At 43.8% G+C, this 10,636-nt stretch overlaps 1 protein-coding gene across 1 annotated transcript in view; it reads right to left on the reverse strand.

Annotated features, from left to right (window-relative positions):
* Positions 1-7,121, reverse strand: part of EPDR1 (ependymin related 1) — a 35,352-nt gene extending 28,231 nt beyond the window's left edge. The window contains 3 exon segments of the mRNA XM_077162569.1: positions 6,489-6,798; positions 6,801-7,056; positions 7,059-7,121. Of these exon segments, the coding sequence (XP_077018684.1) occupies positions 6,489-6,798; positions 6,801-7,056; positions 7,059-7,121 (629 nt within the window).
* Between the last annotated feature and the right edge of the window lie 3,515 nt (positions 7,122-10,636).

A 10,636-nucleotide genomic window follows, 5' to 3' on the forward strand; every position in this document is an offset into this window, starting at 1 on the left:
TCCAAGCAAAATGGGGTTCAAGAGCAAATAAATTTGTTGAAAACTTTACTACTATACGTACCTCCCCCAACACACACACACACACACGTATACACATACACACACTGAGGATTCACAGGAAAGTTTTAGCATACCATAGCCTCAGAGACATCCAATAGAAAACAATTTAGACTGAAGTGATTAGGTGGAGCCAAACAGTACAGGTTTCTATACAGGGTGCAGAGCCCAAGTTGGGTACGGAGGGAATCCCTGCAGGGGCGGGATATAATACCAGTGAAAGATTGATTCTCAACTGTAATGAATAATGGCAGCCAGTTTTCTCACTGTCTGAGAATGGATGCAAAATTAAAGGAAGAAAACTAGAATGAACTGTGTGGTGCTGGATTAGAATTGTAGTATTAGTATAGATACTTGATTGGATTTGAATTGGAGGTATGCAAATAAACACAGACGTAAAAAGACATAGATGTAAATGTGTGTGTTTGTGTATGCTTGTGTTTAAACCTATATCCCCTTGCTTTGTCCACTAAGGCCCCTGAGAGCAGGGTCACCCAATAGCAATAGCACACTCAGAACACAGATCACTGCATCCAAATATTATTCTCCAATAAAAGTGTGCTGGTTTGAAAGTGCCTTGTACTCCAGCAAAGCCAGGGTCTTTAATCCTGATTCAATATTGCTGAGTGGGATCTTTTTGATTAAGTTGTTTCCATGGAGATGTGACTCACCCAAATGTGGATGAGACCTTTTTGATTAGGTGGTTTCTTTGGAGATGTGCCTCACCCATTCAAGGTGGGTCCCTTACTGGAGTCCTTTAAGAGGGAACCATTTTGGAAAAAGCTTCAGAGCTGACACAGACAGTTACATTTGGAGATGCAAAAATAAAACACCCCTGGGGGAAGATATATGAAATGAGAAGAAAGGAGAGAACACTGACAGATGCTGCCATGTGCCTTCCCAGCTGACAGAGAAACCTGAACATCATTGGTCCTTTCTTAAGTCAAGGTGTCTTTCTATGGATGCTGCAGTTTGGACATTTTTATGGCTGTAAAACTGTAAACTTGTAACTTAATAAAATTTCTCTATAAAAGCCAAACTAAGGTGGGCCACAGTAGTTCAGTGGCAGAGTTCTTACCTGCCATGCCGGAGACCCACGTTTAATTCCCGGTGCCTGCCCATGTGAAAAAAAAGCCAACCTATTTCTGTTATATTACCTTTCTAGCAGCATTGACAACTAAACAAAAAGTAACTAGCACGTTGGAGAACAGGCTGACTCCAGGACTGGGGCAAGGATCTTGTAACATCTTGTTGTTTTGGAAAGCAAGGAAGCAAGGGCATGCTTAAGGAGTAGTAGGAGCATGTGAAAAAGCACAGCCACCAACTTGAAGGGGCTCTGCCTGGCCAAATTTGGGACATGTTAGCATTTAAATAAATAATGAAAGTAATGGATTATAATTCATTGATGGAAATGAGACTCTTGGAGTCCATTTTGATACAGATAGATAAATAAATGAGAGTTTGATGAAGAACAGGAGATGTACATGATCTCAAAATATCTCCCTAAAAACACTTATCAATTACTAAGGGAAAAAGTGAGCCTCACAGTGAAGAGATCTGGCAGATACTGTGTTAATCAAGTGATCAAAGTCAACCTCAGGATGTGGTCAGAAGAATCAGAGCATCACTTCTGTGATTTCTGACAAAGGTGAATGACGTGACTCCAATTATGGGGAACCATCAGACAGACTGTTTCAGTCAGAAGGAAACTAAGGAGACACAACGCTGGAATGAAATCCTGAGTATAAACTGGGCCCAGTTGCTATAAAGAACATAAAGATAACAAATGGCAAAACTTGAAAGTGTTCTGAGTTAACAGGTTGTGGAAGTGAATCAATGTTAATTTCCTGATTTTTATGCAGGAGAATGTCCTTGTTTGTAGCAATACACACTGAAGTATTTGAGGGTGAAAGGGTATTGGATTAACATCTCCCTCTCAAATGTGTACCATTAAATCATCATTTAATTCTATGTGCACCAAGTTTTTAAGGAAGAAGACCTAAAAATTATTGAATACCAACACTGCAGGTTTCATTAAAATTAAATCAGAAGATGACAACAAGTAAGTTCTTAGAAGTTAAGGGTTTTGTTGTGATGGGGTCAAGATAAGAAGCTACATTTGCAACCCATGACTTCTCTAACATGGATGTCCACGTTCTCTCCACCAAACAAGCTGTTTTTTTTCTGTAAAAATAGAGAAGAGAAATGCTGTTCTTCAAATTATGAAATGCTCTGGAAAAACTGAGAAAGATATGGGTTAATCAGAGCTTGAATAGGAATCCATTTGCTACTCCATTTAAGGTATGTTTTCAAACTTTCATCTATTACAAATCTTAAAAATCCAATTAAACATTCAGAATTGTTAACTGAACCGTCCTCAAAGCCATTACCCTTTACTTACAGGTACATATTCTCTTATTACCTCTCTGCTCACTCTATATTAGTAGCTTCCTTAATTCCAACACCTAAGCCACCATTCTGTAAGTAGGAGCAGAGGCTTATCAGGGTTCATTCAATATCTACACTGCTTTTACTATGTAGTTCACTGTTTTAATGTTAACTGAAGGATGAAATCACCTTCTTGCTTTTCCTTCAGTCTTCCAAACACAATACTCACGAATTTAATCAAGAAGTCAGACAAGACAGTTGAAACCAGAAAACAAAATAGTACCAGTTGCTGAGAGTTCCCATTTTCTGTTAAGGCTTATCTTATCTCAAGCTTGTAAAATTATTTAATCATTTCCATCATCTCAGGGAAAAAAGAGCCTGGAAAATCCTAGTCATTCCACAGTAACTACCAGTGGGATTTTCCATAACGATCTGGAGGCAAAATAAAAATCTTAAAAAGTTGATCCAATTCTAAAACTTACTTCTCAAATTACTAATAAATATGAAAAGCCAACCCATCCATATTTCCTTCAAATAACATCTGTTTTCTGGGCCAGACTGCTAACACCTGGATAAGTTTTGGGTTTCTCCCAACACACTCTGCAGTCAAAAGCTTAAAAGTTCATTAATGTGCTCAACTTAGGACCAGAGATGGGACTGTGAGGCAAAACCTTGCCAGGATATTGAAAAGAAGGGGAATAAAACTGCTTTTCAAATGTTAAACTGTTAAGCCAACACAATACATTAAGGCAGTGAAATGAAAAATCACTATAAGGGGACAAAAGAGTCTCAAAGCCAGCAAGATTTGGCTGTAACCCCACTAAAAAGAAGTATAATACACATATCTACAGACTGTATTTATTAATCATCGAGCCATAGAAAAAGAAGGGCTGCTAAGACAGATGTGGGCAACACTCACCAAAGGGAGTGTTCTGTTCATAGTGGATGAAGTCCTGCCCAGCAGACCTGGGATAGCACAAGTCTATTTATAAGGCATCTCATTATGAACATGAACATAGGACTTTACCGTAGCCCAACTGTCATTAAACATTATCCGGGGCTGGCCTGTCTTGTTCATAATAGAAAGCTTATTTAGCTTTGGCTTAGCCTAGAACAGGTAATCATTAGAAGTTTGTTCTATGAATTAGAATTGCATATTTCCCCTTTCTCAAATTCTGCTCAAACAATAACCTCTGATTATAATTTGGCTTCCCATATTGTTCTACCTAAGGGAAGAAGAACAGCCTACTCTTGCAGTTTTGAAAATTCTGGTCCTCATGCCAGCTATACAACTAACTGAAATACACAGTTTAGCATTTGTGCTTGCTCATTGCAAAATGCTCCCAAAGGAAGGTCCTTTGTACTGATGTGTACCGACAGACCAAGTCTCTGGGCCGTGGAAGTTCACCAAGATGCTGTTGCTGATGTAACCACTGCCATGTGCCAAGCATCTTCTATGTACCCGACACTGTACTGTGTGCTTTATGTATGTAAACTCATTTAATTCCTTCAACAATCAGGTGAATTTGACATTATTAGTATTCCCATTTTGTAGATGAGAAAACTGAGGCTCAGAAAGCTTTAGCACCTCACCCAAAGACCTGCATTAGAAGCCTGGATTCAGGTCTGGGTTTGTCTGACTCTAAAGCTGAATCTCTAATATTGTACAAAATACCACCTTGGGAGGATGAGTCCTTAACTTTCCTCTGGCCACACCCTCTGCTTCCACAGTGTGCTTTGGGTCATTCCTGTCCATTTTCACAAGACTTCTCATCATGACACCATTACTGTACAAGCCTTTACATAAATGCACACAAAAATAGCCTTCCACCCTTAATCGGAAGTGTAGAATGTCCAGGTTTGTCTCAATGGAAAGCATCACTCCATGTCATCTGCATGGAGCCAGACATGGGGGCCTCCTCCTTGAGCCTTCCTCTTCCTCACCACCCCCAACACACAACATCTAATCATTTACACATCTTTCAGTTAAACTTCGTCAATACTCCCTAATGTGCCCCCTTTCACTATCACCATTGCCACTACTCATCTTGCCACCATAGCCTCCTGAGGTGTGTTTTTGCTTCCACTCTTTTCTCCATTCTGCACGATGCATCCAGTGATTTTTTAAATATATAATCTAATCATGTCATTCCATTGTTCAAAAATTCCTCCAGTGAATTTCCACTTCTCTTGTGATACTCTGTGCTGCAGACCTACAATGACTGGCCTGCAGATCTCAGAATATAAACTCCAGAGTGGCTCACATACCAGATCTGGAACATAGCCACATGTCCCTGGACCACTCTTCTCTCTACAGCTCCCCTGCTCAGCTCAAACAGGTGCTTTGGGACTTATTCATGTTGCACTTCTTTCCAGTGCCTGGCTTAGATGCCCATCCGAAGTACTCTCATCACACCCCAGCTCAACCCTCATCTCACTGTATGGGAATTTCTTACTTAAGTGACTCCAACCCTGGACTGTGGCCTTTCCTGAAAACCCAGATCTATTTTGTTTACACACAATGCCTGAGCTGAATAAATACTTCTTGAATGGATAATGAAAAAATGGATGAATGAAGATGAGTTTGGTACATCACAGGTGTCTAAAGCTATCCAGCTTCATCAAGTACTAGTTGTGTGATCTTAAGAAAGTTGAATAATCTCCCTAGACCTCTGATTGTCTGTAAAATGGAAACGCACAAAACCAACACTGTCAAGTTGTTATGAGGTTTAAGGTGGACCATATAATATGTGTAACATCCTCAGCACCATGCCTGCTATATAATAAGCACTCAAACATTGGTAGTTATTATCACTTATCTATCCTTTCTTCAAGACCCAACTGAAAATATTCATCTTTTTGCCAGGCTTTACAGATATTTACAGTCCAGCAGGAGGACTCTGCTTTCTGGGCACACGTGACTACATCTCATAATACATTGTCTTGCACTTTTAAATAAATTGCTTTGAATGGGCTGTTACTTCCATCCTTTCTTTATGATGCCTAATAGTCCAACAAATGCTTTTAGAAGAAATGGTATTATCAATATTTGTTTTGTTTTAGAATCTTGAAAGGTGCTCTTTTGCCACAGGTCTTACTGCCCACTGGGGCCTGGTGCCATGGACATTTGCGCTATCCCTCATAACGATGCAAAGACTTTAAACAAAGGTCAGCATGACCAGGAAAGGAACATAGCAGGAAGGTGTTGGAAGGAAGACAAGTGACCATCCGAAAATAGAAGTCAGATCTTAAAGGGGCAAGAAGCCAGATGAGGACTCAGAAAAAGGGTGTTCTCTTCCACAACAGGTATGGAAATGTGAATTATCAGGGGAGTGGTTAAAAAAAATTATAGCATAGCCACTCGCTGAGATATCTGTGACACCCCCCCCTTCCCTCCCACACCTCCCATAGTCATTAAAAATAGCTAGGGGGTCAACTATTAAATTGGAAAATAAGAATATGTACGAGATCATGTTAAGTGAAAAAGGATATAGGTAATGCATGCTTTTTCAGCATACGATAAAAACTTTAAACAAGTAGACAAAAAAATTTAAGCATTCAAGGTAACGGTACTTTTTGAGGTTTGTCAAATTCTTTTAAACAGTTAAAAAGTAATTATATTATCTTCTGTACACCTCCCTTGCAGAAGGCTCCTGGAAAGGAAGAGATAGTGTGGAAGACACGCCCTGGGCTGAAGGGGACACAAGCATGGCCGCGGCCCTGACACAGCAGCATGTAGAGATGGGACCAACAAGGAATTGGGGGCGCTGGCAGTGTGCCCGCCCCCGCCCCAACGCAGGGCTCAATTTATTCTTCACTGGCTACGGAGCCATCGGGACCCGGTGGGCCCAGGCCTTTCCCCCGGCCCCTGTCCGTGCTTTCGCTATGCGACCCGCCTTGTTGAGATTGTCTTCTTTGGGATAAAGAGACAGCTGCGAAGCACCTTAACGTGCACGAGGGCAGCGGCTGGAACTGCACGGCCGGCGCCGCCCCCGCGCCCTCGCCCTGCCGGCCCGGCTCCCCATCGCGCTCCCCAAGTGTACCTCTTGCAGGGGATGAGCGCCTTCCTCTCATCAAGCACCCGCACGCGTTGATTGAGCCCGTCGTAGGAGAGCAGGGCGCGGCTGTTGAACCCGCTGCTCTTTTGGTACAGAACCTGGCGGCCCTCCCACTGCTGCGGTGCCTGGCACGGGTGCGAAACCCCGGGGGGGTCCCGGGCCCGCGGCGCCGCCAACCCCTGGCCGCAGAGGCCGCCCAGCGCCCACATCCAGAGGCCGCCCAGCAGCCAGGCCGCCTGGGCCCCCCGGGCTCCTCGGGCCCCGCGGAGGGAAGCTCGTCCTGGCATCGCTGTTCCCCGGGGGTGAGCCCAAGCCCAAGAGGGCGACGGGGCGCGCGGGCGCTGCGTACCCCCGCGTGGGCGGCGATGCGGGGCGCTCCCGCCCGGGAGTGTGGTCTAGGGGAAGGCGCTTCCCGTCCCCACGGCGGCCTCGGCAGCTGTTGAGATCCGGGCACTGGAAGGCCAGGAGCCGGGACTAGGGGCCCGGGAAGCCTCTCGCGAATCGCGCAGGAGCTATTTCTGCTTTGGCGTTGCCTGCAGCTGCTGCTGTTTTTCACTTGCTCTCTGCTGCCAACAGGAAATGCAGTGGCAGTGGTGCCACTTGCATCATGAAGGGCATAGGCTTTTTAAAGGGGGAGACGGTGAGGGTGTGCTGAGAGGATAATGTTTCTCCAAGAACTGCAGTGTTCAGGTCACCACACACTGGGGGCCAATTTCAAGGTCAAAGTCAGGAAAGCAATATGCTGTACTTGCTGTGACCCCATTTATCTTTCCACTTCTTAAAACTGCAATCTTCTTCCTCCAAATTAAAACTGGAAAGAAGGGGGCCCTTCCTGAAGAAAGGATATCAGCTATTCATTATGGCCACTTCCCAGCCACCACGCCCAGTAGCAAGTCTAGGGGACCAGGAATTGGCCCTTGCCCTTGAATCTAGGGCTCTTAAACTTTGCCTGAAGGCCTGCACTGCCAGGTAAGGCTGTTCCTCTCCCTTGGATTTTTCTCGGGGTGGTGAGGCTAGAACTTCAAAAACAAAGTTACCTGGGTTTGTGCATGTGTGATGTTATCGACTGAATAAAGAAAAATAAGGCCACTGTTTTTAAAAAAGTGACTCTTGCATTCCAAGTTTATAGCTTCTTTTATTTGAGCTGAATTTCAAGGATGAGGAAGCGTAGACCAAGTGAAAGGGAGACAACACTCCTAAATACTCTGTGACAAGAGAAAATGGGGTGCAGTATTCAGGTTCAAGTGTGAGGCAGAAGAGTAATCCAAGCCAGATCATTTGAGACTTGGAAGCAACTGTAAGGATTATTAATACTGGGGGAAGTGAGAGCCATTGATTAATTTAAAGCTAGGGGAGGGCATCATCAGATACATGCTTTACAAACTTCACTCTGGAGTCAGTGTGGAGAGTGGTAGGGCAAGACAGAAGGTGGGGAAATTAAGTAGGTTATAATCCAGACAAGAGCTACTAATCGCGCTGAGACAATGGTGATGAGAAGGGAGAGGGTGGAGCAGAGTTGAGAACTAGTGGCAAGGATTTAGACTCAGAGGGAGAGGGCGAGGTCTCTGGTTGGGGACACTGGGAGTTCAGTCCTTAGAAAAGAAGACAAACTCCAATTTAGGATTGGTTGTGTTTGTTATGACTGTGGGGTACTCAAGTGGAAATACCCAGGAAGTAGTTGGATAAACACATCCAAAAACCAGGAAAGAAATGTAGGCTGGAGATCTGGATTAGGAAGATGTGGGTGGTAAGTGGAGCCAGATTGCCAGAATAGAGCAATGGTTTTCCACCATGGCCGATTTTGCACCCCAAGGGACTTTTGGCAATACCTGGAGATATTTGGGGTCCAGGACTGCTGACATCTAGTGAGCAGAGGCCAGGGATGCTGCTAAACTTCCCACAATGTCCAGGACAGCTTCCTACAACAAAGAATTATCCAGCCCCAAATATCAATAGTGCTGAGGTTGAAAAATCCTGGAGTAGAGGGAAGTGCGGTGAGTGAGAAGACGGCTGAGAATGGAGCCCCAGAGAGCTGCAGACATTTAAAGCACAAAGAAGCAGGTCCTAAATGAGAATGAAAGAGAGGGAAGAGAGGAACGCCCGCCAGTGCCCTGGGGAATATCCTCAGTTACAGAAGCTCCGGCAAATAAATGTCTGATACAGGGGTAAAGGACTGAGTGCATGAAGAAGGGAGACCAGCCGACAATCTCCTAATTAACTCCTCCCTGGTGCTCCCCAGGTCCCCACTGTAGGAACACTGGGGACAAATTACCAGTGGGCCTCATAGGGCAAGAAAAGAGTTTTATGACTGTTAACTTCTTCCCACCCTTTCCTAAAAGACATGCAGTCAGAGATCAGGAAGCACATGAAATATGATTTGGTACCTGCGCAGTTAAACTAAAGCAGCAGGTCTAAACAGGCTGCCGAAGTTCCAGCCTTCTCCAAGTTTGCCCTCCTCTACAAGTTAACAGAAAGAGAGTGGTTATTTCCACTTCCCCCAAACACTATTTTCTCTACTAATAGGAACTCAGGCTGAACATCTATTTCTCAAAGCTAAGGATTTAGAAGTATTGCATTTTACTGCTGGTGGCTTGAGATGCCATCTGGGCTACCCCCTTGTTGATATTTTACTTGCCTGGTTTGGCATCTTTGCAGCTTGAAATCTGTTCTATAGAAAACTGGAGTCTCTCCAGTTGGGCTGGCTGCATTTGGATGCCCTGGGCTTTCCCTAAATGGGAACTGACTCCATGAGTGACTCTTGGAATGTATTTGTTTCATTTTTCCTTTTCGTTTACAGTTAGTTATACCATGCTTAACTCATGTTCCCTAAAACATAAGACAATGCATTTAAAGTACTTACCACCATGCCTAGTTTATTGTAAATAATAAATGTCAGTTGCTTTTGTACTTCCTTGGGCTATTTCAACCTTCAGTCTTGGTCAGGGTCAAAACTAAACTAATTTTTGTGGGTCTAAGCTTTGGAGAGATAAATCTGTCTGCCAGATTTCCAATTAAACCATGATTTTAAAAGATTAACATTGTTAATGCCCTAGGAAAATATCACTTATCTGAAATTTTATTGCATGAAGATTGATGTACACTTGCAACAATAAAACCTCCCTTTTCTGTGGACAGCTGAGCCAGCAGTTGATTTTATTACTGCTTCCTAATAAAAATAAGATAAAAGAGAAAAAACATACCTACTTGCTTTCCATGGTATACAGCTTCTTACTCAATTCGAATAACAGTCTCCAGGCACATCAAAACTCAAGATTTTAGTCTGCTGGACTGCAAATCTCTTGACATGGAGAAAAAATATTTCAGATTATGCTGCTCAATTTTTTTTTCTCCTGGGTTCCATTTATGTTGGAGAAAGGAATAGGGAGTTTGAAGAAGGGGAAATGCTGGTAGATGGAAAACATTTCTCAAACTAGAAGATGCTATTACACCTTCATTTAGTTCTGTTAAATTCCTGGAGCAGGGACAAACCAAGTATCATTCTGGAGGAACTCGAGTTTCAACTAACGACAAACTAGCCACAACAACAAAAACAAACTCCACACAACTTGGGGCGGGTGTAAGAGTGGTATGTATAATGTGTCCATTCTGTAAGCAAGTTTACTGCACTTTCCCGGGGCCCCACACAATATTCTCACTACTCAATGTTACTTATGCCCCCTGCTGGAGAAAGCAAATATGCACCAGAATTAAAGGGCACCAGGCGTTTCCATTTTTCCTCCAACTTTACGCTTGGGGAACCTGCAAAGCAGAAAGGCAGAAAGTCCAACTTTAACTTAAAAAAAAAAAAAAAAAGCGTCTTTCTCTTTTTTGAAATCCACTCTTGCGCTCTCTTGGATCCTGCGTCCAAAACAATTGCCAGGGGCTCTTTTTCTTGATCCGAAGGAAAGGGAAAAAAAAAAACAAACAAAAAAAACTGGCCAGACTAAAAAGGAGGGACTTTTGGGGAATGCAGAATTCCAGCCCTGGGCTGCGGCCCGGAGGAGATGATGTAACCACCTCTGCAAAGAGGACTGGGGGGTGGGGCAGCCGAGGGGGAGCCCGCGCCGCGCCTGCAGCTGCCAAGGAAGCATTCCGAGCCCACGTCAGGGGAGGTGTCGGGATAAATAGGGTCT

Source organism: Tamandua tetradactyla, chromosome 1 (assembly GCF_023851605.1).
Source record: "Tamandua tetradactyla isolate mTamTet1 chromosome 1, mTamTet1.pri, whole genome shotgun sequence".
NCBI lineage: Eukaryota > Metazoa > Chordata > Mammalia > Pilosa > Myrmecophagidae > Tamandua > Tamandua tetradactyla.